General features: G+C 49.9%; 15 protein-coding genes across 15 annotated transcripts; 6 read left to right on the plus strand and 9 right to left on the minus strand.

The window, feature by feature from the left end:
* Window positions 1–637: 637 nt before the first annotated feature.
* Window positions 638–2317, minus strand: FSUBG_376 (uncharacterized protein; the record flags this gene model as incomplete). Its single annotated transcript, XM_036681675.1, has 2 exons — window positions 638–2199; window positions 2263–2317. The coding sequence occupies 2 exons, from the start codon at window positions 2315–2317 to the stop codon at window positions 638–640; spliced, it is 1617 nt and encodes a 538-aa protein (XP_036543899.1).
* Window positions 2318–2615: 298 nt separating this feature from the next.
* On the minus strand, window positions 2616–3875 carry FSUBG_377 (high-affinity nickel-transporter; the record flags this gene model as incomplete). Its single annotated transcript, XM_036681686.1, has 2 exons — window positions 2616–3052; window positions 3104–3875. The coding sequence occupies 2 exons, from the start codon at window positions 3873–3875 to the stop codon at window positions 2616–2618; spliced, it is 1209 nt and encodes a 402-aa protein (XP_036543900.1).
* Window positions 3876–4253: 378 nt separating this feature from the next.
* Window positions 4254–4726, minus strand: FSUBG_378 (stress responsive a b barrel; the record flags this gene model as incomplete). Its single annotated transcript, XM_036681697.1, has 3 exons — window positions 4254–4368; window positions 4423–4651; window positions 4708–4726. 3 exons carry the CDS (start codon window positions 4724–4726, stop codon window positions 4254–4256), a joined length of 363 nt encoding a protein of 120 aa, XP_036543901.1.
* An 809-nt stretch (window positions 4727–5535) lies between these two features.
* On the minus strand, window positions 5536–6336 carry FSUBG_379 (short-chain alcohol dehydrogenase; the record flags this gene model as incomplete). Its single annotated transcript, XM_036681708.1, has 1 exon — window positions 5536–6336. One exon carries the CDS (start codon window positions 6334–6336, stop codon window positions 5536–5538), a length of 801 nt encoding a protein of 266 aa, XP_036543902.1.
* Window positions 6337–6630: 294 nt separating this feature from the next.
* FSUBG_380 (dihydroxy-acid dehydratase) lies at window positions 6631–8606 on the plus strand (the record flags this gene model as incomplete). Its single annotated transcript, XM_036681720.1, has 4 exons — window positions 6631–7048; window positions 7098–7309; window positions 7357–7762; window positions 7807–8606. The coding sequence occupies 4 exons, from the start codon at window positions 6631–6633 to the stop codon at window positions 8604–8606; spliced, it is 1836 nt and encodes a 611-aa protein (XP_036543903.1).
* Window positions 8607–8615: 9 nt separating this feature from the next.
* On the minus strand, window positions 8616–10932 carry FSUBG_381 (positive regulator of purine utilization; the record flags this gene model as incomplete). Its single annotated transcript, XM_036681731.1, has 4 exons — window positions 8616–9578; window positions 9626–10637; window positions 10695–10789; window positions 10879–10932. The coding sequence occupies 4 exons, from the start codon at window positions 10930–10932 to the stop codon at window positions 8616–8618; spliced, it is 2124 nt and encodes a 707-aa protein (XP_036543904.1).
* Window positions 10933–11236: 304 nt separating this feature from the next.
* FSUBG_382 (alcohol dehydrogenase) lies at window positions 11237–12307 on the plus strand (the record flags this gene model as incomplete). The annotated part of the gene is made up of 1 exon (XM_036681742.1): window positions 11237–12307. One exon carries the CDS (start codon window positions 11237–11239, stop codon window positions 12305–12307), a length of 1071 nt encoding a protein of 356 aa, XP_036543905.1.
* Window positions 12308–12511: 204 nt separating this feature from the next.
* FSUBG_383 (acyl-coenzyme a thioesterase 13) lies at window positions 12512–13018 on the minus strand (the record flags this gene model as incomplete). The annotated part of the gene is made up of 1 exon (XM_036681753.1): window positions 12512–13018. The coding sequence occupies one exon, from the start codon at window positions 13016–13018 to the stop codon at window positions 12512–12514; it is 507 nt and encodes a 168-aa protein (XP_036543906.1).
* A 161-nt stretch (window positions 13019–13179) lies between these two features.
* On the minus strand, window positions 13180–13740 carry FSUBG_384 (helix-turn-helix domain protein; the record flags this gene model as incomplete). The annotated part of the gene is made up of 2 exons (XM_036681764.1): window positions 13180–13543; window positions 13589–13740. 2 exons carry the CDS (start codon window positions 13738–13740, stop codon window positions 13180–13182), a joined length of 516 nt encoding a protein of 171 aa, XP_036543907.1.
* An 896-nt stretch (window positions 13741–14636) lies between these two features.
* Window positions 14637–15470, plus strand: FSUBG_385 (uncharacterized protein; the record flags this gene model as incomplete). The annotated part of the gene is made up of 1 exon (XM_036681775.1): window positions 14637–15470. The coding sequence occupies one exon, from the start codon at window positions 14637–14639 to the stop codon at window positions 15468–15470; it is 834 nt and encodes a 277-aa protein (XP_036543908.1).
* A 55-nt stretch (window positions 15471–15525) lies between these two features.
* FSUBG_386 (uncharacterized protein) lies at window positions 15526–16527 on the minus strand (the record flags this gene model as incomplete). The annotated part of the gene is made up of 1 exon (XM_036681786.1): window positions 15526–16527. The coding sequence occupies one exon, from the start codon at window positions 16525–16527 to the stop codon at window positions 15526–15528; it is 1002 nt and encodes a 333-aa protein (XP_036543909.1).
* Window positions 16528–17181: 654 nt separating this feature from the next.
* FSUBG_387 (uncharacterized protein) lies at window positions 17182–18054 on the plus strand (the record flags this gene model as incomplete). Its single annotated transcript, XM_036681797.1, has 1 exon — window positions 17182–18054. The coding sequence occupies one exon, from the start codon at window positions 17182–17184 to the stop codon at window positions 18052–18054; it is 873 nt and encodes a 290-aa protein (XP_036543910.1).
* Window positions 18055–18914: 860 nt separating this feature from the next.
* Window positions 18915–19959, plus strand: FSUBG_388 (uncharacterized protein; the record flags this gene model as incomplete). The annotated part of the gene is made up of 3 exons (XM_036681808.1): window positions 18915–19137; window positions 19187–19776; window positions 19825–19959. The coding sequence occupies 3 exons, from the start codon at window positions 18915–18917 to the stop codon at window positions 19957–19959; spliced, it is 948 nt and encodes a 315-aa protein (XP_036543911.1).
* A 253-nt stretch (window positions 19960–20212) lies between these two features.
* On the minus strand, window positions 20213–21191 carry FSUBG_389 (uncharacterized protein; the record flags this gene model as incomplete). Its single annotated transcript, XM_036681819.1, has 3 exons — window positions 20213–20322; window positions 20373–20808; window positions 20874–21191. 3 exons carry the CDS (start codon window positions 21189–21191, stop codon window positions 20213–20215), a joined length of 864 nt encoding a protein of 287 aa, XP_036543912.1.
* Window positions 21192–21722: 531 nt separating this feature from the next.
* FSUBG_390 (anthranilate synthase component I) lies at window positions 21723–23559 on the plus strand (the record flags this gene model as incomplete). Its single annotated transcript, XM_036681831.1, has 3 exons — window positions 21723–21898; window positions 21953–22035; window positions 22088–23559. The coding sequence occupies 3 exons, from the start codon at window positions 21723–21725 to the stop codon at window positions 23557–23559; spliced, it is 1731 nt and encodes a 576-aa protein (XP_036543913.1).
* Between the last annotated feature and the right edge of the window lie 241 nt (window positions 23560–23800).

Below are 23800 nucleotides of genomic sequence, written 5' to 3' on the forward strand. Positions count from 1 at the left end.
GCAATTAGCCTATTAGGAGGCAGATATTAGGACTACCCTACCTAAGCTAATAGCGACAAGGGTGGCAACGCTTCCGAGAACGGGGGCGCATCTGACTCTTTCAATGCCCTAGCAAGCTACCTAGGGAGGAAAGAAAACTCAGGACCTTGACCCCAAGCAGTAAAAATGTTTAGGTAAATCTAGCCTAATCTTAGGGGGCTCTTTGCTAAGTTTATTTTAGCATCCTCTTTTCAGGTCTTTAGTTTTCTTGCTCCCTAAGAACAGGCCCTTCGGTTGATCAGCCTCAGAAACTGGGGATTGAGATTGCAAATCCGCCTCTCTTTTCCCTGACACGACACGACTCAGCCTGGTCAAAGATCCATTCGGACGATACAAGCCAGCTTCACGAATGGACTACCCCGCATTCTCGATCTTGGGAAACACTATCAATTTCCGCAATCGAGAGCCTTGTCTTGTCTCTCCCGACGATATACTACTGTGTATATACACTCTAACCGAGTGACCCAGAGCCTCAGCCTCAACCTCAACAAGTGCGCGCACCACAGTGGCAGACCATTTGGGGACAGTACCTCATCCTAATACTATCTTAAAGTATTTTTGTCACGTAATTGCCTAGAATGCCTCCTCAACCCAGGTTCTACCTCGTGGTAGGATGTAGACCTGTGTACTGGTGACCAAGCTCCGGCGGGCTGAGGTTCACTGGCGGCGTCCATTCTACTTGGACCCCCATCCCAGTGGGCACGGCGGGTTGACGCATAGACTGAGGGCCCCCGAAGAAAGGATTGTAACTGTGCTGTTGGCTCCAGGGTAGGGGGTTCGTGGTTACTTCGCTGGTCGTGGCTGGAAACCAACCTACCTGGGGGTCCTGCATTGAGCGGTTCAGGTGAGGAAGATTCTTAGTCGTCATGGGAATCTGACCAGGACTAGATACTGGGCTCAGAAGCGTGCTTCCCATTGTCATCCCGTTGGCAAGCTGCTGGTGCTGCTGGTGCTGCTGGTGCCGAGGTGACATAGGGTTGGGAATTATGCCAGGAGAAGACGTTGAAGTAGGAAGCGCGCTTCTCATTGTCATCCCATTAGCAAGCTGCTGCTGCTGAGGTGACATAGGATTGGGAATCATGCCAGGAGAAGACGCTGGAGTAGGAAGCGTGCTTCTCATCGTCCGCTGCGACTGGGGTACCATATAGGAAGACCTATGGATACTTACGCTGTCAGAAAACGCAGCACCGCCAGGATCCATTCCCACCCGCGTCCTCGAAGAACCGTTATACAGACCCTGTATACCCGGGCTAACCGTCTCATTGCAATGTGAAGCTGGCTGACGATTAGCGCCATACAAGGCAGGATTGTCCACACTATATGCGATTCCCCTATTGGCCTGGAATTCCTGTTGACAAGGTACAGGGGCCATTGGTGAAATATAGTATGGTTGAATAGGTTCTGGCGGAGGAGGCTTTGGTAGAAGCTTTCTCAGCTTACGGGGCTTCTCAGAATTTTCCCCTTTGGTCGCGGGCTGGCGGTTTCTCCTGGTAGTTGGCTTTGCTGCTCGAGGCAGGGAAGACTCCCCGGATTTCACCTTCTTGGTGGCGGGCTGATCGTCCCTGTTAGCGGGTCGCTTTGCTGCTCGAGGCGAGGGTCCGGGGTCCCCCCTCTTTGCACCTCGGGCCCTGGCCTGAGGTATAGGTTTGACATCAGGTGTGGCACTTGGAGCTTGAGGAGGATTCTGCGCTTGTGGAGGATTTCGCTCTTGCTCTTGAGGGGGATTCTGCACTCGAGGATGCTTTTCCGGTTGGGGAGGATTCTGCGCTTGGGGAGGATTTCGCTCTTGAGGGGGGTTCTGTTCTTGAGGAGGATTCTCCGGTTGGGGAGGATTCTGTTCTTGAGGAGGGATCTGCACTTCAGGAAGATCATACATATTGGTACCGGCATTAATCTGTCCAGAAGCCATATCATCGTCCCAGAATTGATCGATACCTCGTTGTAGGCAACTTATAGTTTCCTCATAACTGTACGTTGCTGGATTGGTGAAGGGTTCCTCTGGAAAGGTGAAGGGTTCCTCTGGAAAGGTGAAGGTTTCCTCTGGAAAGGAGAGAGGTAAACTAATGACAGTGTCACCTATGGAAAGGTTCAGGGCGGTCTTGACGTCGTCGTCGGTGAAAGTGACATCGTTACCCAATTGGCCCTGTAGGTCTTGATACTCTGAATTCACCTTGTCAGTTGTGGTCGGCCAGAAAAAAGACGGCAAAGGATGCATATACTTACCTAGTTCACCCGCGTAGGGGTCTGATAGCGTACCAGATGATGCTTCTGAACCCATGATATTGATGTTCATTTGATATCGATATCGATGGATATGCCAAAACCAATGATCATAAACTCATCGAAATGATGATGAGAGGTGAAAGAAAAGAACAAAAAGGGTGACCAAGTGATTTATTATACCTAATTGGTTTCGCAAAACTGAGGAGTAACTCCTTCATTCTTCGTTGGATACAAGCTCACACTTGCCAATTAGAGTGTGAACGCAGCCTCAACACCGCAATCTTTACCGAATCACCGGGAAGACGCAAAACCCCGCAGCCAATTACGCAAGTTAAAAAAGAAACGCACGAAAGCTAAACAATTCTCTGTGCCTGAACAAATCCAATCTCTTCACGCTCTGGCGAAGGCGCAGGCGAGTGAGCGTCCAAGGAGGGCTCCGCATCCTGAATCAAGCTTTGCTGTTGCCTCTCGACACGTCTCCTCCAAGGTTTATACACGAATATTGATCCGAGACCCACGACGAGGAATACACCACAGATGCTCCCTCCAACAATGTCAAAGTGGTCGCCGATAGAGGAAACTCCATCCCAGAATCGCCCCTGAGGGTCTGCGACGTTCTGTATTAGGGAGAGAACCTGGACGATGCCGATGAAAGCTGACACCACGACTGTAATCCCCGTGAGGACGATGGAATAATACAGAATGGCAACCACGTCTCTTGAGAACGCTTTAGATGTGTATAGGGCCATCATTAGGGCTCCGTCTGTGGTGTCGAGCATACACATACCAGCTATCACGCGTGAGTAAACTTCAACTCTAATGCAGATGCATCGCCACTCACCTGTGAAGAGAATAGGAAAGATCAGAATCAACCAGATACTCGTGCCCTGTACCGCCTGAATGCTTGCAATCCCCAGTATCGCAATCTCTGAGCTTGTATCGAACCCAAGACCAAAGACCACGCCCAGGGGGTACATTTTCCACGGTCTGTCGATAACTCGAAACAACCTTTTGAACACACGTGTCAAGAACCCTCCCCCCTCCAGAGCAAAATGATCCTGAATCTGCGTCTCCTCCTCCACAAATCCTTCGAGTCGGACCTGATCTCTCCGCTCTTGCAGAATCACTTGCAGGCGCTGGATGAGCTTGTACAGAACCCAGCCATTTCCTATGCAGAGAATTATGAGAAATGTGGCACTGACACTCGTGCCAACTATATTCCCCACGTGCTGAAAACCGTCAAACCTTTTCCTCAGAGCGCCACTCGTAGCTGCGACGACGATGCATGTTACTATGACGATGGTGCTGTGCCCAAGTGAAAAGAACGTCCCCACTGTGGCTGGACGTTGACCTGATGCTATGAGACGACGTGTCATCAGGTCAATAGCTGCGATGTGGTCTGCGTCCAAAGCATGGCGAAGACCAAGGACGTAGGAGAGGGCAGCTGGCGAGATGAGGCGCGGATGGAAATGCAGAACAATGCCTGCAGCGATCCATACAAGGGCATTGACTGTGATGAGAGTCGCTATAGCAAAGATACTATTATTTGGTATGCCGTTAAGAAATTTGGGTTTGCTGAGGGTCTGAAGGCGAGGTACAGTGAAGCGGGGCATCGTGAAAGCCAAACGGTGGATGAGTAGTCAAGTGGTGATACAAACGATGGTGTTGAGCTCACCAGAAACAATCACAGACAAAGAATCACAGAAACTATAATGAGAGAGCGCAAACGAAGCACAAGGGAGAATCTGTGAATAGAAGAGAAAAGGGCTGATATTTTCTCAACCCCACAAACAATCTAGACCTTCACAAGTCGTCGTCGTAGCATCATCAAAAGCCGGCGGCGGGCCGTAGTGTAGTAGTGCGGGGTGGGTCAAGCCTTGGCCGCCGGCCGCCGATGTTATCTCGGTGCGGGGTGACTCTGCATTGCATTATCGCATTGTGATGAGTAATGCTCAAACAACTGGTAAGTTCCGTGTAAGTCTCTTCTATGCTTATTGGCTAGACAACTTGAAGCTCTTCTCAAATGTATCCTCATCCTCCTCTGCAACTTCAAAGTCGAAGCGCGTTACATCCTCCGCGAACGGCCAGAGATATTGACTTGTGACCCTGTAACTCGTCAGCTTCTGTTCTTTTTAGCAACTAATCGGGAGGTGGATTTACCTGTGGTGTTCACTGCTTGCTTGATAGGCTGCCAGCGCAGCTTTATCGTGGTGGAAACTCAACAGGCATATCTGAAAGCCTTTACTCCTCGCAATGGGATCCGTAATAGACGGACCACCCACGACAAGACGCTCATCTTTGACGCATGGTAACGTCTTGAGAGTTTTGAGTTCTTTGACAAATGTCTCGCGATGCGACTCGTCGACATCGGAGCGAAACTTAAAGAGCACTGAGGGGTAAGTCAGAGGGGGAGGAGTCACTATTGAGGCGAAAGAGGGCACGAACCGATATGAACGACTGTCATTGTGAAATGAGGAATGATTTACCAATGATTTATTGATCTGCCGGTGATGGAGATCAGTTTAAATGTCTGGCGGGTTGGACTTGGCTTGAACTAACACCACGGACGGCTTTGCGCCGCATGTGGACCAAGAAACGGGAGAATGCCGCCTACGCAATTTCGCCGGTGTACACATGGGATCGTGTAATCAACTCGCCGAGAAGAAAAAGTATGCGTTATCAGATGAAGTTGAAGCTCAGTGGATATGGCGGATCAAATTAAACAACTTAGTGTAAGTGCAACGGTAGTCACGCAGCCAACTCACAAACACGCATAATTACAGACCTCAAGTTTGGCACCATCAGATATTGCACATATTTCCGTTAGAATTCCTTCAACTCGTCTTCTTTATTAGTTATCATACTTGACGTAAGTTCGTCCCGAGCCTCGTCCTTCCATGTACTTCTACGGCCTTCTCTGTTGAGATGACGTATATCGTTTGACATTCACACCCCGTAGGTACGGGTATACTTCGAAGAGACACCGGAACCTTCTGACATCTGTGCTTCAATACAAACAAGGTAAACCATGCTACGCGTAGTCAATAAGTTCATTGGATAAGCCATCCTCAAATCTCAACCATCGTGTACTTCCGGTGGCTGAGCCAGAAACGTCTTGCCAGCTTGAATATCTACATGACTCAACTCCCCCTCAGAAATGATATCTCATGACGTAGAACCATAAGTTGAACCTTAACTCGAACTTCATCTTATCAAGCCTCTATTGAACATCAAAAGTTACTTCTAAACTCTCACATACCCCCTCACCAAACCCTAAGCCCTCCCCGTAGAGCTCGTTATCCCCCCATCAACCACAATCTTCTGCCCAGTGACATATCTCGCCTCATCAGCCGCCAAAAACGCAACTGCACTCGCTACATCCCACGCATCCCCCATCCTCCCCATCGGGACCTGCTCTTCCCTCGTCTTGCAAAACTCTTCATACCCCTTCCCAAACCTCTCCGCCAAACTCCGCGTATACGGCGTGTTCATCAAACCAGGCACAACTGCGTTCAAGCGCACGCCCTTGGAGGCGTAGATTACCGCTGTGGCTTTGACGAATTGTAGGATTGCGGCTTTGGTGGTGTTGTAGGCTACTTGGGGCTTCCCGATGTACCGAAGGCCGGCGATGCTGGAGATGCAGATTATGGAGCCGCTTTTTTGGGATTCCATTATTGGGAGGACGTGGTGGCATGCGAGATAGACGCTCTTGAGGTTGATGTCCATCTGAGAGTCCCAGATTTCTTCATTCATAGACGCAGGATCTCCAGGTTGGGATTGTCCAACGCTTGTTAACAGGATATCAATCCGTCCATGCTTCTTCATACACGCATCAACGAGCGCTTTCACAGAAGCTGAGTCTGTGGCATCTGTAGCGACGATATCGCATGCTCCACCCTCTGCTTCAATAGTCTCTTTTGTCTTTGTAGTTGAAGCGAGTGTTCTGTTTCCGCCAAAGATGACAGCTCCCTGTCGTGCCAAGGTCACGGCGCATGCTGCACCGATTCCCCAGCCCTCGGTACCTGTTTGGCCGAGACCGATTATGAGGGCAACTTTATTTGAGAGGTCGAGCATATTGAGTAGATGAATAAAGAAGCAAGAAGGATACTGAGAATGGCCATTTAATCTATCATACAGACGGCTTTTTAATATATCTGTTTATTCCTTGGCTTGGTGTGTAGCGGGATTCTCCCGCATGCCGTGTAAGTGCTCCATCGGCCATATTGCGTGATGGCCGACGCGGGGTCATCCCGTCTGCACCTCCAACGCCGATATGTGATCATCGCCACCGGGGAGAGTAATACATAAACACTGATAGGCCGACACCCAATCCCCTGCAATCATCTCTTCTCAACTTCATTGATCAAAATGTCAGACCCAAAGAAAGCAGTGGTCAACCCAGACTACGACCTCGACCAACCCATTACATCAAAAGTCGGCCTTCGCCAAGGCCTCGCCTCATACGGCGATCCTCACTTCTCCCTCTTCCTCCGCAAAGTCTTTATCAAAGCCCTCGGCTATAGCGAAGATGCACTCTCACGTCCCATCATTGGAATCGTGAATACATACTCTAGCTTCAACCCCTGCCATGCCAATATTCCTCAGCTCATTGATGCTGTCAAGAGGGGCGTGCAGCTCAACGGCGGGTTGGCGATTGACTTTCCTACTATTAGTATTCATGAGAGCTTCTCGTCGCCGACGAGTATGTATCTGAGGAATTTGATGAGTATGGATACGGAAGAGATGATTGCGGCGCAGCCTTGTGATGCTGTTGTGTTGATTGGCGGTATGTTGACCTTTAGAGTATCCTGAATGCGAGATGCTGACTGGGATAGGATGTGACAAGACTACACCTGCTCAACTGATGGGAGGCATCTCGGCAAACAAGCCTATACTCCATCTGGTCACTGGCCCAATGATGCCCGGTAGTCATCGCGGAGTACGCATCGGAGCTTGTACAGACTGCCGTAACAACTGGGCCAAGTACAGAGCCGGCACTCTTGACATTGAAGATATCTCAGCTATCAATGATGAGCTAGCACCAACTGTGAGTTCTAATCATCCAGCTCAAGATATCAAGTCTAACAAGGCCAGGGAGGAACTTGTGGTGTTATGGGCACGGCATCTACAATGGCCTCCATTCTCGTCGGACTCGGCATGATGCCTTTTGCTGGCGCCACTGCCCCAGCTGTATCAGCGACAAGGTTGCGAATTGCAGAAGCCACCGGTGGACTAGCCGTTGCAGCCTGCAAAGACGTTGAACGGCTGCGGCCACAAGCTTTACTCTCGCGGGAGTCGTTCTTAAACGCCATCACTGTACTGCAGGCAATCGGCGGCTCAACGAATGCTGTGGTCCACCTGATGGCTATCATCGGACGCCACCCCAAGGTTGCAGGCACGATAACATTGGAAACCATAGACGAGATCGGTCGCAAGACACCGTTGCTGGTTGATCTGAAACCAAGTGGTGATAACTACATGACAGACTTCCATAACTCAGGTATGCCGTTAATTCTGTTGTGATGTCAACGCTCACAATTTCAGGTGGTATGCTCGCTTTGTTCCATGAACTCAAGCCCCTGCTTCATCTCGACGCATTGACAGTTACTGGCCGAACACTGGGAGAAGAAATTGCTCACAATTCTCTCATCCCGGTTCCCCGAGAACTAAGTGTTATTCAGCCATTTGACAAGCCATTGTACCCAGCATCGTCTTTGGTAGTGTTGAAAGGCAATCTGGCCCCAGGAGGCGCCATCATGAAAGCTAGTGCTTCAAAGTATCGAAAGCTACTACAGCATACCGGCAAAGCCGTCGTTTTTGCAAACTCTGCAGATATGGCGGAGAGAATAGATGATCCTGATCTGGACGTGACACCCGACAGTGTCCTGGTCCTCCAGAACATTGGCCCAATTGGAAACCCTGGCATGCCAGAAGCAGGCATGATCCCTATCCCAAGAAAGATTGCCTCGCAGGGAGTGTTGGATATGCTGCGTCTATCAGACGGCCGTATGAGTGGAACAGCAGGTGGGACAATTGGACTGCACATCTCCCCAGAATCAGCAGACCCCAAATCCCCGCTCGGTATCGTCAGGAACGGCGATCTCATCACGCTCGATGTCGAAAAGAGGCAGCTCTCTGTTGATCTATCTGATGAAGAAATATCACAGAGGATCCAGGAGAGACTCAAGACCTTCCAGCAAGCCGAGGGTGCTTCCACACCATGGGTGAAGAGGGAAGGAATGAGAGGCTATCGAGGTTTATACATGCGGAGCGTGAACCAGGCTGAGCTAGGCGCCGATTTTGACTTCTTGACTGCTGAAGGGCCGCAAAGGTCCCAAGACTAATGTATTGGTTTAGATTGAGTCTGTTGGAATAAGGCCTTGGAACAGGTCGCGAACAATGTTATCGAGGTTTGTCGACTCAGTTGGCTCGAAGTATTCAGCGAATGTCTCGTTAAGCAACCCTTCGTAGAACTGGTTCTGCATGAACCCCATATCGTCGTCAATATTCATGTGCGATGACGATCCCTGGATGCCATTGAACTCCTGCCCCAAACTCTCCCATGCATCTGTTGAGAGTGTGGGATCAATCACCTGTTCATTAACTTGCGGTGCAGAGCGGTCACGCAAACCCTCGGATCGCCTGTTCTTTTCTCGAATGTATCGAACAGTTGATTTACCCAGGCTATCCAGAATATCGCGACTGTGTTTGGCGCCAGACCAATGCTCGCCTGTAGCCCCCAGAATGCTGAGGGATATGCTCAGGTCAGACATGAAGGCGTCCACACCGGTAGAGCGGGCGATTTCCGACACTGACTGGATGCAGTATAACAGAGTTATGGAACTGAGGACAAGCCCGTGGAAAGTAGTCCAGCTATGAACAAGCAGGTTTTTCTTATACAATTGGTCAAACAGCTGTAGGCTCTCACATGCACTTTGGTGACACTTTATCAAGGCTTCTTTGGGTGGTTTGGGAATGGCAGGACTGGGCCTCAGTAGAAGCATTCGTAGACCGTGATATCGAAGCTGACAAGTCGTTCGCAGATACAACACGTCAGGGTCACCAAGACCTGGTATCTTGTCTGACCACTCATCCAGCCGCTGCAGCATGGCGTTTTGCCAGTCGTTAATGTTAGTCACTCTGGGATAAGCATATCTAGGGGTCTCTCTTATGATGCTTTGAGCGATGTATTTTATCTCCGAGTTGAGTTTGGCCGCTTCGAATAAGTGAACTGCAAATGCCATGTCACTGGACGGCTCGGTGCTATGTTGTTGCCTCTGGCTAAAAAGTTGCCCGTCGGACAGACCCAATGGCATCTTTCTCGTTAGTTTGCGCCATGATTCAGCAATGTGGGTGAACTTACACGGAGCTCACAGCCCTCATCACGCAGTCCAATTGGTCGACCCATCATAGTCGCAATAATGCGATCGAAAGAGTAAATGACCCAGAAGATCCTGGCTCGCATCTCCTGATTGAACAGGCTGTGGTCTGGCCCCATGCTGATGTTCCTTTGAAGACCTTGATCGACCAGGGCAGCGATGCAGTGATAGTTGAGATACCAGACATTGAGGCGAACGCACGGGCTGTGTATAGTAAAGATGAGGAGTAAGACAAGACATTGAATGCCCTTCAACGAGTTCTCGACATTTAATTCATCGAGATATTGAAGTGCAGAGAGACAATACGATTCTGCTGGTATGCGAGCTCTAGTTCGAGCAGAAAGAACAGCAGATCCTATCGCCAGAACCATAAAGACTTGGAAATGGGCGGCAGGGTCCTGGCTCTCTCCACCATAAGCCATATCCAGGTAGTCATAGAACCGATGTTGATGTAAGATTGGATACTGTAAGTTGATAGCGCTGAAGTACGCTTCACATAATTGCATTGCCGTGTCTCTGGGCGGGAGTGGAAGTGGCCCCTGTAGGGCTTCAACCAGCCTTAAAGGGAACGGAGCATTGCGATTGGCGCGACCAACGCTATCGTCTGATTTCGAGGCAGAGTCTAGTAAGACTCGTGCTAGGAAATAACCACTGGATGGACCGATGTATCGTGGATCTTGGTTCGTGGCAAGGGAAACCAGCCCAATCTCGTGGGTCATGGCACTTGCTCCTGTGGGTTCCGAAGTAGATGTTATAGGCTGCGTTGCTGGCCGAGTTTCCAGCGGCTCATTTTGAGGATTTATTACGGCTTCAGAGCTCTGTTGCACAGGCTCTGGCGCTGGGGCTGGGAGGGTGGAATTGTCTGCACCTTCAGAGTTGGTGTCGTTCCAAGCTTCTCCTAAGACAGGCGGACCTTGGGATAAGTCGACGTCAGGACAATTCGATCGGACAATGGACTCTAACCAATTAATGCGGTTCGTCAAAGATGCGACATATCTATATCGTCAATTAGAAACCATGATGGCGGGCTATAAATGACCTGCAGTCACATACTGTCGAGGTGCCGCATCAGCACGAGCTGACTTTCCATCGACACATTCAGCACCAGCGCTACGACAATTGCTACAGGTTGGTAGCTCCAAATTACACTAAATATCGGTTTAGAAAAACAAGTTATCTCCAGTTGGTGCCAAACGTACCTTTCTTTTCAGCCGCTGGCACCGAGAACATGCCATACGTGTCCTGGGAGCACTCCGATCAGGCAAGGAGGCTTGATGGGATCGTTTCCCATTGGAATTCCTCACCCCGGGCATTTTCGTAATTCTGCCGGTAACGGATCGAGTTTCTCGGCATGCAATGATGTACTGAGTTTAAGGGATGTAGGTGCGAGGATGGCAAAAATCCGTCGAGCGGGGAGATGCCGCTTTAACGTCTTTGGGGCAACGGATCTTCCCCGCTCGTATTTCCGGTGACATTTGAGTATTAAAAGAATGGAGAGAATTCGCTCAACATCACTGACGAATTATCAAGTATCAAAACATTTCAGTAATCTTTTATACACTAGATTAAGCTCATATTAACTGATTCATTCCATTATGGCTGAAAACCAAGACTCCCAAAAGTTCCCAGTCGCTGCCTCAGAAGCACGACGCTTCGTCGAAGACGTCCTCAAAGGCAACGGCATCCCCTCTGAGAATGCCTCCATCATCGCCCGCTGCCTAGTCGCCGCCGATCTCCGCGGCGTCGACACCCACGGCATGAACCGCATCCCTTCTTACATGGAGCGTCTCCGTCAAGGCGTCCTCAACGCCAGTGCCCAGCCAATCCTCACCCAAGTCACACCCGCCGTAGCTCACGTCGACGGCCAAAACGGCTTCGGCTTTGTAGCTGCTCACAAGGGCATGGCTGCTGCGATTGAGTCTGCAAAGGTGTTTGGTATCGGTATGGCGAGTATCAAGCACTCTAACCATTTTGGTATGAGTGCTTGGATCGTGCAGCAGGCTATTGATGCGGATATGATGAGTTTGGTGTTTACAAACTCGAGTCCTGCGCTGCCTGCGTTTGGTGGAAAGAGTAAGCTGATGGGGGTTTCGCCGATTGCCTGTGGTGCGCCTGGTAAAGGACCTATGGAGAACTTCATCCTCGATATGGCGCCTTCTGTGGCTGCGAGGGGCAAGATTTACAAGGCGAAGAGACGGGGTGAAAAGATCCCGTTAGACTGGGCCCTTGATGCTGAGGGCCGTCCAACAGATGATCCCGAAGCTGCTCTGGGTGGTGTCATGCTACCAATGGGTGGTCCCAAGGGTTCTGCACTGTCAATCATGATGGATGTCTTCTCAGGAGTTCTATCGGGTTCAGCCTTTGCTGGCCATGTCACTGGACCCTACGATCCTTCCAAGCCTGCAGATGTTGGCCACTTCTTGGTAGCTATCAAGCCTGACCTGTTCATGAGCCTGGATGAGTTTAGGGAGAGAATGCAGTACCTCTACGAGCGTGTTGTTGGGTCAGAAAAGGCTGCTGGGGTTGAGAGGATTTATTTCCCTGGTGAGATCGAGCAGCTGGCTCAGAAGGAGAGAGAAAAGATTGGCATTCCGCTTGTGCAAGCCGAAATCGATGCATTGAATGCTGAGGCGAATAAGGTCGGGGTAGAGCCGCTAAAGTTTTGAGCATGTAATTGTAGAATCTTGACAGCATTGTGTATATTAGATCATTTATTTACGAGAGAAGCCCAATGTGATGAATTTGTGTATTTCGCTTTTCTCTCATATGCTTGCCATCAGTCGTCGAGTGAAGAGTCATGATTTCTCTCACCAGAGCGAATGAGTCTTTTTGGCTGCAGTGAATTCCTCTAACCCTCTAATCTATATGTCTTATTGAGTCTTTGGCTGTGATCCCTTCACATACTTAGTATGCTGTCCAAGCGTAACCAACTTCAACCCCTCATCCTTCTCAACCTTTGATATCCTAATCGACGTAAACGCCATGCTGCCCCCAACTTTGTCCGCCGTCGAAACAATCTCAACCGTATCCCCCAACCGCGCCGCGCTCAAGTAACTAATATGCATATCGACACTCGCACCAGTAGTATCCCTCAGATCCCAGCTCGCAATAGCTAAACCAGTCGTGAAGTCAATGATGGTAGCTGATACAGCGCCGTGGAGATTTCCGCTGCTGTTGAGATGGTTCTCATTTAGTACGAGCCGTGTTGTTACGCTGCCCTGCGTTGTGCTGATGAGTTGCGCCGAGGACATGATGAAGTTGTAGATGGGACTTTTGGCGCGTAGACGGTCCATGAGGGATTGGACGTGGGCGGTTCTTTGGACTTCTGAGGAGTCGACATCTGGGGTTTGAACCCGAGTTGAAGGTGGCTCAGACATTTTGAAGAAATTGAAACTGGGACTGTTTTTGTTGAGATTGTTTATGAGTCTTGTTCTTGAATGGCTTGTTTTTGTCTAGCTGAGTTCTTAAGAGAAATTTCCTCATCGGGCAATTCCCGCCCCCCCTTTGATGAATATCCTCTCTTCTCGCATACCAACTCCTAAACCTTTTCAAAAACATCCTTCAGGTAATCAAACGCAATCAATGGAACGCCCTGTGTGCGCATGATGCAATACGCACTCGTGAGGTGGAAATGGAAATTGGGAATCACATATTCGCTCACGTATCGCTGGCCCGTGAAGCGGAAGTTGCCCATCTTGCTCTCCATTATAATCTCCTCATTCTCTTTGCCATTGATGACTTCAGGGTCTACACCCTCAAGGACTTCAATTGTGCGGGTGATTCGGGCTTGGAGCTGTTCGAATGTTTGCTCGTCGTCTTCGAATGTGGGAATGTTTTGTGCGCCGAGACGAGAGGCGAGGAATTTGGCTGTGTTAGAGCAGGATTGGACTTGGTAAGGAAGTCTGACAAGTGTTAGTTGGGATATGCACGAGAATTGAGTTGCTTACCCTCTCATGTCGGAAATCAGGCGGTAGGTAAGAAGGTCTTCATGTTTCATCTCCTTATCATCACAGAACTTGGCGCCCTTCTGGAGCATGAAGGACAAGTTCTTGAGGTACTTGACCAACACAGGAACGCTTTGTTGGTATAGTGTTGTCATTTTACTGGCTGGGAATTGATGTACTAAGACATTTATCTATCAAAACTATTACATGGAGATAATGCAGTATATATACCAACCTCGCGGCCTTTTTTTACTCTATTCGCCCGGCACAATCTCACCTATTCGCTTCTAGATACTAGTGAGTCCGGACTGCTGACTGCAGCGTAGGATTTAGTGCTTATTGAATGAACTTTGACCACCCATGAAACGTGTAAGATGATTCGATATGATGCTGTGATGTTTGGTGTCCCGATCCCATTGCGCCAGGCTACAGTTCACTCCCACTACACGGGATGATCGGCTGACGGAACTTAAGCGCCGTGTAAGCTGACAGAGGATGCATAGATCCTGAATATTTACTCTATAGATATTTGATTTGTCATCCGCAGTGACGTCCCGGAAGGTCGGCGCATATATCAGACCTCGAGTGGATGTCGCTGGCTGAGGAGGTGCCATTTGGCATCGTAGTAGCCATGTTAGTAGTCACTCATACTGATACGACAGGAGTACCTTTATCGTATGCTAGAATCTTACCAACTAATGTCCGATAATCATTGGACTGAACTCGATCGGCCTGAAGTGCTGTTAATGGTGCTGAATGCTTGCCCGGGATGTCTGCCGAGGGCCCGATGAGGCTTTGGCATAGAAGCTCAAAACATGGAGACATGAAATTTATTCTACGAGACCGTGAAACATTTTAATACGATAGAAACAACTTATTTATTCTGAATTTTGATATTAGTGTATTAAGAAATGAAATGAGGTCAATCATGACTTCCAAGCCAACGCTTGTCATGCATCTCCTCCGAACCAACCCCGAACCCCCGCAGTCTTCAACCTTAAATCAACACTCTCATCCAACACAATCACAAACAACCCATCAACAACTCAAAATGCCACTCCCAATTCTCGACCACTTCGCCATCCTGGTCTCCTACCAAACCCTCCAAACCGTAACCCAATCCCTCAAAGCTTCCCTCCTCGTAATCGACGGAGGCGCCCACGCAGATGGCCTAACAGTCAACAAACTAATCCATCTCGCCGACGGCACATATCTCGAGTTCATCGCCTTCGTCGAAGGCGTAGACCCCGAGAAGCGCCGTGCTCACCGTTGGGGAAACCTCGAAGAGGGCAAGATCGCAGATTGGGCTCACACTCTACCCAGTGAAGCTGATTACGCTCAGTTGCAGAAACGCGTGGCTGATGCTGGGAATGGCGTTACGTACGGTGATCTTACTTCGCTGCAGAGACATAGGCCTGATGGGGTTTTGATGAAGTGTCTTGTTTCGGTGGCACTGAATGCGGAGGGCGGGAGGATATTTCCTGGGACGGTGCCGTTTTGGTGTGTTGATGAGACGGAGAGGCATTTGCGCTCGCCGTTCAAGGCCGACAATGGTGATGGGCTGCATGAGTATACGAAGCATCCTTCGCATGCTAAGGGTGTGTCAAAAGTCACTGTTCTACTTCCTGAGAAGGACATTGCGACATACAAGCCTGTTTACGATGCGATTCACAACCAGAATGCTACCTCTGGATCAGATGGATACTCATGGCCTTACGATCTTCCCGCTGGACCTAACTCAGGAAGCAACCAGGTCGTTCTATCGAAACTCGAAGGTGGAAATGGCAAAGCAGAGGTCAAGTTGACACTCCTGGGCACAAAGGAGAGCCCCAAGTTCATTGAGCTACTTCCCGGCTTAGTCGTTGACTTTGAACACACAGATTAGGCAAAAACACTTTCTATTCAGGTACCTAAAAAAAGGGGGGGGCGAAAATAACTCCCTACTCCAGCCTCCATACCAAGTCGCCCCTCGCTTGTCCGTCTTGCAAAACCCTAACAGCTTCCAATACCGCGTTCTCGTTCGCTTGTCCGTCTTGCAAAACCCTAACAGCTTCCAATACCTCGTTCTCGTTCGCTTGTCCGTCTTGCACGACATCTACAGCTTCCTCATATCCCATTCCGGGACGAATGTCCCTCTGGAGCATGACCTTGAACTTGAGCTCTGAAAAGTCCTCAGAGTACCATCTCTTTTTCGCATTCTGCTTCAGACGCTCATTGATCTCATCGCAGATCCGCTGCAACGCATCCCCCAGAGGAATCTCCCGCACAACTTCATCGTAGACATCAATGCTTTGTTCAAAGTTTACAGACCACCACATATGGCCATTGTCTGCAGCCCCGTACACCATGAGCGTCTCTCTTTCTGTCAAGTCTAGTGGGGGTGTGAACATGGGGACTAGAGCTGCGACGACGGAAATTGTCTCGATGGCTATACAGTTACCGCAGCTATGTGATAGAACACCGCCCTCTGAGAATGCGGGCGGCATTTTGTAAACGCCCTCCATTGTGGTTGGCATCAACTTACCTGAGTGGGGATGAGGACAGTCTCTGTGAGGTGAGAAAACCTCACGGCAGGATGGACAGGACAATTCCGGTGCTCTTCCTTCTTCCATTTCCTTCACGGCTTCGTCGATCATGGTGTGAAGACACTTGTGTCCAAACATGTGACCGCAAGGTAAGATGCAAGCTCGGTGGGATCTCGTTTTCTCCTTAGGGGTCAGGCCTTCATCAGGGGTGAAAGTGTGGTCGTGGCGAAAGATAGACATCTCGGTGAGGCAGATTCCGCACTCGAGATGAAGATGGTCGAAGAGCTCTGGATCTTCGATGAGGGAGTCTCTGAGACGAGGCCAGAATGGTGTGGTCCACGCTGGTCTGCCCTCTTCGGGTTCGGGGTGGATGATGGTCTCGATGGACATCTTGTTGTCGACGGTTGTGGAAGACATGGTATCTGGTGGTTCTTGTTAGATGTACACACGATGGTAACTTCAGGGGAAGAAATATAAACAGAGTGAAGGCCGCGAAGAGAAATTATACTCGGTATTTTATCCACTGATTCAATGTCCCTTGCTGTTCGGCAGTGTCTGTCAGACACAGCATGAACAGTCGTTGACAAAGACTTTTATTGTTCACTCCCCTTTGAGTATGCCGAACAATCTTGACAATTTGTTGTTCTTTACTGTGCCAGTGCCAGACAAAGAACACTAAGGAATACAAGTCCTGGTAGCTAAGCATGTAGTATACCAAAACCCAGGGAGTGCTAGTAATCAGACAAGGGCATCGCTGTATACGAACGGTACTCGAACTTCACATCATATACAAGTTCATCGCCATATGCTGCTGCCTTGACTTACATCTATATTAGCACTGGCAGTTTCATCTTTACGCTGACTTTTCGTTTCCCGTCGAGCTATGATCGAGTTACGACAGTGGCAGAAGCGGCCATATCTGATGAACAGCCCTCCAGGCTACGAAGTGGATGAAAAAGATTACAGAACGTAAACGAAACAAATTTCAATCTTTTCCTCCTTATCCCATCCCTTCCCATCCTTCTGAATCCTCAATCATCCCATCACTTCTAACCTCACAAATTCTTCATCATGCCCACCATGAGTCCAGCCATGAATCCTGGATCCATCATCGACGCAATCCGCAGTGATACCATGCCCATCACTGACATCTACTGGCCAGCCTTCAAAAAGGCAGTCGAGAACGATCCCCAGAAACTCCGCCCCATCGATCTGACCTGCACCATCTGCACAGAGCACATGTCAACGCAAGGATCAGGAAGTGGTTCTATCCATTGGATCCAAAAACAAGGCCGCAAAATCTCCCACGATGCCCAGATCCTCCCCTGTGGCCATATGGTCGGCGCTTCCTGCCTCATGGACTGGCTTGACAGTCAGTCTGAACGATTCCGAGGTAGAGAGTTCTACTCGTGTCCTGTCTGCAACACTGAGATCATGTACCATCCTGAGTGTGGCCATGTCTGCCATGGTCAGCGAATCCCACAATTGGTCGCCAACTATTCTAACGTCCCTCTTGTTCTGAGTGAGGGTGGCTTTATCCACGCTCGATGTACCAGCTGTGAAATCCAGCGTACTTTTTCCGAGATGACCCAGTACACCGGTATCTACACGTGGGAGGATGAAGTCGAGTCTACCCATCAGTACATCACCCTTGGCTTTGTGGACCAACGCACCGGCGGTTTCATGTACCTGGATGGTTCTGCAGACCCTAAGCGACCTCTTTGTGAGCGTGTCCGAAGACTTCGAACTCCAGAGGAGTTGAAGACTATCTGGGAAGCCTATAGAAAGGTCTGGGTGCTGAAGTTCAAGACCTTTTGGATCTCACATGATTTGTCTAATGTAGCTCTATGCCTCTACTTGATGAAGACCATGAAGCCACTTCCCCAGACGCCTAAGACACAGAGCATCTTCCGTCGTGTCTTCTCTCGGGGATCTTCTACCTGATAGGTGGTTTGATGAGTATGTGACGAGTTATGATGTTTTGGAACTTAAAGAGTGGACTTTGAGTCGAGCTGTCAGGGCCTCTTTGGTTTAATGACTGACGTTTTTTATTTGCATTTTTGGTATTGGGATTCGGATGATGAATGACACAGGCTGATCCTGAACCTAGGCAGGCCGTAGGAAATAAAACTGGATTTGAGACCAGAACTTGATGACACCTGTATCGTGTATGCATCGTGTTGATCTTCATAAACTTCAATACGTCGAGCAAAGTCGGTGACTACAGAAATATGGAACTTCTTTTGGGGCTACAACAGTGATTGAGAAGATGAATATCTCTACCTCATTACTGTACTTACTTACTTAATTCAAAGGCAAGGACAACGCAGGATGAGTTGATTATGCACAAACTGAAACGGATTGAGAAGGTTTCAATATTACTCTGAGATTTCTTCTATTCTGAAGTAGTCACTGACTATGATATCCTGATTTGGCGCATGGAGGGGCGCATGGTGTTTGAGTGAAGTGCCAACAATCGCAAACAACTTTTAGCAAGCAATCACTTACATCACCCGCCCACTTACCTCGTCTGCTTTTTCTTTCTTTCATACCTCTAATATGAAATTCCGCCTTTCAAGTTGGATTCTACTTCTTATATGCATTCGTGGCTAATCGCATCTGATGTCGAAAGTGCCAACTGGCTCGAGTTACACTTGCCAGTGGCAGCCCGTGATTCATCATCATCAAACGACTTTATTAATCCTTTGTCTACTCTGATCTTTTCCTCCCGTCTTGCAGACTGCATCATCTTACTTTTCTCCTCTCATCTGCAACTTGATACTCTCAACTCGTTCATCGTAACCATGGATGAACCGACAATCCAAATCATCACTCGCCCACCAGAGCCGCCGGATGATGAGCCCAAACCTGAACCGCAAGTCGTCTGGCGCGATGAACACGGAAAGATTTACTTTCGCCACAATCCAACGCTTCCTATGCTGCGATATCCCAACAGCAAGGCCGCGATAGAGAAGCCCGATGATACTAGATGCAAAGATTGCACTCGCGAGTGTCTCGTGGCGATCCGTAAGTATCTCCTCCCTCATCATTTCTCTAGCCCGACTAACGCGTACAGCAAACGAAAGAATTGAGAAAGAGATCCGTGATCTTGAACTTGAGAATGACAAAGCAGGTCAAGATGCCAAACCTAAGAATCCCAAGTATAATTTCGACAGGGAAATGGCCATGCTGTCGAGAAAAGGGGCCAGCAAGGTCGACCTCTACAAAGCCACCAAGCGGCCTAATAAGAAAGAAACTCTTGATCATATTCTAAATGAAAGGGACGCACTCAAGAAAGAAAAAGTCGACCTCTCAAGGGAGAGGGCCAACCTGATCAAAGCACTCAAGGTCAAGAAAGCGGACAAGATCAGAGACGAAACACCACCCAACATCACGGAAAAGAACGTCGAAGAATTGAAGAAACTCTCCGAGTTCATCAGCGCCAGAATCAAACGGTGGAATAAACACGATGATCCCAAGAGTGCGCAGATGGCGAAAGAGGAGGACAAGTATACCCTCGAGGCACTGTACAAGCACCTCCCAAACTCTTTCGTCGACTTCGAATATGAAGAGGAGTTGGACGTGTGCCGTGTCCTGGACTTACCTTGCTATGGGAGAGCTTTTGGTGAGGATATTGAGGACCATCTTCGTGGACCGGAGCATATGGTAAGTCATTTGCACGATCCGTGAGTTCACTGTCTCTAATGCTGTTAGGCCTGGGATAATTCGATGAAGGGGAGAGTCCCGCTCTGTCTCCAGTACAACCGAGTGAAGCGGGAGGTCGATAACGGTCTTTCATACCAGGAGGGCTTGTTGGCGGAACTTGCTGTTGACCCTTATTCCTACTAGGTCAGAAGCAGAAGATGGAGACAGTACGCAATTGAGCTTAGTTGAGACACAAGAATTCCATAGCTCAAAAGAGTCTATTTCTGTCCCCATTACCAAATCTCGCAAGTGAGCGCACACGGCACTCGTGTAGATCCCATGTAGTGTTACAGTACAAATGCGCGCCCCTAAGTAACCCAGGAAACAAAAGAAACAATGTTCGGCAGGTACCAATGATCCATATCTCGTCGGCCCAATTGTTCTAACGCGTGAGTCTTTAATCGGCACGCGATCCGCTGCTGTGACGAGCACGCTTTCGTCCGCTGCTTGTGGCGGGGTGCATCTTGTCGTTGCGCTCCCTCTTGAGCTTGTCGTCCAAGACGCGGGCTGAACAAAGTTAGCACACAAATCTCCCCTCTCCAACCCGGCCAACATACTGAGAACATCGTATCCGAACTGGGGGTGCTCCAAGCACAGAGCCTTGAACTCCTCTTCCGCCTCGGCGCGCAGAGTGTGCGAGCGCGTGGCCCAGAAGCTTGCGACGGGGGCGCGGATGGTGGTGTCGTCGTTGCTGGTGTAGGCGTAGACGTAGCGAGCGTATGCGATCTCGCCCTTGGCGGTGGAGTTGACGCAGTGGATCTTGGAGCTCGAGAGGCCCTTGAGACCAGCGACGCCAAACTTCTCGGCGAGGGTGTAGATGCGGGCGTGCTTGAGGAGCTGGTCGCCGCTGTTGTCGACCGAGGGGACAGAGGGGTCGGTCTCGAGGACGCGCTGGCCGGGGAGCTTCTTGGGGAAGTATTCGCCTGTGTAGAGGTATTCGAGGAAGCTGCCGACAGTGTCGATGTCGTAGTCGGGGAGCTCAATCTGACGAGGCTGTGGGCAAGTTAGAAGGGGTTCACGGCCAGATGTTGCCGGCGCAAAGATTCTGAAGCACTAACGCTACCGTCCTCGACGAAACTATCGCAAATGTCCTTGAAGTAGGGGCTTTGTGTCAAAAGTCCCTGATGCGCTGAGAGGATAGATTGGTCGCCAGATCCGATGAGCAGAGTGACGATTGGGCTCATGAGATAATTGGCAAAGGTAACTCGTGGCTCTGCGATCTCAGAGTCGGCGAAGGGAAGCTCGGTGTTGTCGGCATTATCGTTCTCCTCACCCTCTTGGGTAGCCTCTGGCGCAGTGTCCTGCGTGTTCTGGGTCTCAGACATCTCAACATCACCGGTGGGCTCGACTGAGTCCTCGTGCTGATCGGTAGGCATAATTGCGAATGAATTAGGCGTCGAGTTAAAAAGGAGAGATTAGGTCAATTGTTTGAAATGAGCGGAATCGGTGCCGAAATCAGTGACTTAAAGATGGTTCAAATGATGGTTCCTGAGCGCGTGTGGATTCGCGTAAACGTGAGATCCAGTCTTGGTAGGCAACTTCGGCTGGAGCACTTAACGCTAATCCGAATGCGGAAGCAAGTTGGCTCAGTTTCATGCCTCGGGCGCAAGGCATCCCTGCATGATCGTCATGGCTACCCTACACCGACCGCCAGGAACTGCCGACCTGCCGCTATCGGTGCCCCGCCCCCACTAACATCTGAGACGTCTATTTGGCAATCGATAAAAAGTGACTCCGAAGCAAACACCTTTCCACCAAACTAGCACTTCCATTGTTCTCCTTCTTTGTCCTCACGCCACCAGTCTGCCGTGATACTCGGGGATAATTACTATAAGGATGTGTGCAGCGCATGTAAGAACACCTCTCCATCGCAATCGCCGTCAATCAACTTCACCGAGACTTCCGCAATGGATCATACTAACCTTCTACACCAGCTCGATATACGGCCAACTGCCGATGAAGCTCGAGCTGCCTTCAACCAAGAATGGACTCCTACAACTCAACCTACGCTTCTCCCCGTTTGCGCCTCTGCTCCTGCCGATCTATTGACTCCTTCAGCGATCTATCTTAAGCTGTCATCGGGGTAAAGACTGCATTGCTTCCACCGCCGAATCGTCCTCTGACTCACCACTTACAGCGCAACTGCCGAATACTCGTTTCTCCTCGAGAGTGCGACTGGAAGCACAGAGACGGTTGGACGATATAGTTTTATTGGCGCCAGTAAGCTTCTTTGAGACTCTTGTGCTGGACATCCTCTGAGTCTCTCTTCTAGACCCGCGAAAAGTACTGGCCACTGGTGACGGCTACGAACACAATGGCGACCCTCTCAAGACCCTTTCGGCCGAGCTTTCCAATGACCGAGTTCTCGATATTCCTTCGCTGGCGCTTCCAAAACTGTCTGGTGGTGCTGTTGGATACGTCTCATACGATTGCATCAAATACTTCGAGCCCAAGACCGAGCGACCACTCAAAGACAACCTCCAGATTCCCGAGGCTTTGTTCATGTTGTTCGACACAATTGTCGCCTTGGACCACTTCCGCTCGACGTTGACAATTGTCACACACATGAAGTTACCCAAGAGCCCCTCTGACGATCTTCAACCTGCCTACGACGAGGCCTGCCAGACCCTCCGCAAGACCCTCGACATCATCTACCAGCCTGAGACTCCCTTACCTGCCCAAACTCTTGGTGAGCAATCAGAATCAGAGCAGCAATATTCGTCAAACGTTGGCCGCAAAGGTTACGAGACATTTGTGAAGGAGCTCAAGAAATACATTGTCAAGGGAGACATCATTCAAGCCGTGCCTTCACAACGGTTCCGCCGAAGCACCAAGCTTCACCCCTTTAACATTTACAGAACTCTCCGAACACTCAACCCCTCCCCTTATGTGTTCTTCCTCTCATGCGCCGACTTTCACATCGTTGGTGCTTCGCCCGAGTGTCTGATGAAGACTGATGGATATGCCCCATTACCCTCTGACTCACGATTTGGCTACTCAGCTGCGGAAGCTCGATCAAGGCCCCGTATCGTCAACCACGCAATTGCCGGTACAATTCACCGTGGAAAGAATGCTGCTGAGGACGATAGACTCGCTGCCGAGCTTTTGGCTTCCAAGAAGGACAGAGCTGAGCACGTCATGCTGGTGGATCTCGCGCGCAACGACGTGAACAGAGTCTGCCACCCCACGACCGTCAAGGTTGACCGGCTCATGAGGATTGACCGCTTCTCCCACGTTCAGCACATCACTTCCGAGGTCTCGGGAGTTCTGCGTCCAGAGTGCACACGCTGGGATGCCCTGCGTTCTATTTTCCCCGCGGGAACAGTCTCTGGAGCACCCAAGATCCGAGCTATGGAGCTCATCTACGACCTGGAGCAGGAGAAGCGGGGTATCTACGCCGGAGCTGCAGGATGGTTTGGATACGACATTGTGCGGGTGGACGAGGGCAGTAAGCCTGAGGACAAGGTTTTCGTCGATGAAGGACCCATGGACACGTGCATTGCCATCCGGACCATGTTGGTCAAGGATGGCGTGGCATACATGCAGGCCGGCGGTGGCATCGTCTACGACAGCGACCCTACAGATGAGTGGATGGAGACGATGAACAAGTTGTCCGCCAACCTCCGCTGTGTGGAGCTGTCGGAAAGGTACTTTGGCGATGGGGTGAGCACTAAGACCGTGGAGGAGATTATTGCGATTGAGAGGAGAAAGGGAGAGGAGGAGGTGAATGAGGCTGAAAAGTAGGGCATCTGCATAGAAAGATTTCTGATCAAGGATAGAAGCAATTGATACTCATTGGCGCGCTTATTATGTTCAAGGTCGTTTATTTCATTTTCGTTGCCATACCATGGACGCCAGGGTAGTGTTCCGCGACAGAGGTTGTTCGAGTGGTCACGACATCACTGTTCAGGCCGAACCATGAGTGAAAGTAGAAAACATCATCAAAGTCACGGTTCAGCCTTAACTCACAAGATGGGCTGTGAAC

The sequence above is a fragment of the Fusarium subglutinans genome (genome assembly GCF_013396075.1).
Source record: "Fusarium subglutinans strain NRRL 66333 chromosome Unknown NRRL66333_c0000002, whole genome shotgun sequence".
Lineage (NCBI taxonomy): Eukaryota > Fungi > Ascomycota > Sordariomycetes > Hypocreales > Nectriaceae > Fusarium > Fusarium subglutinans.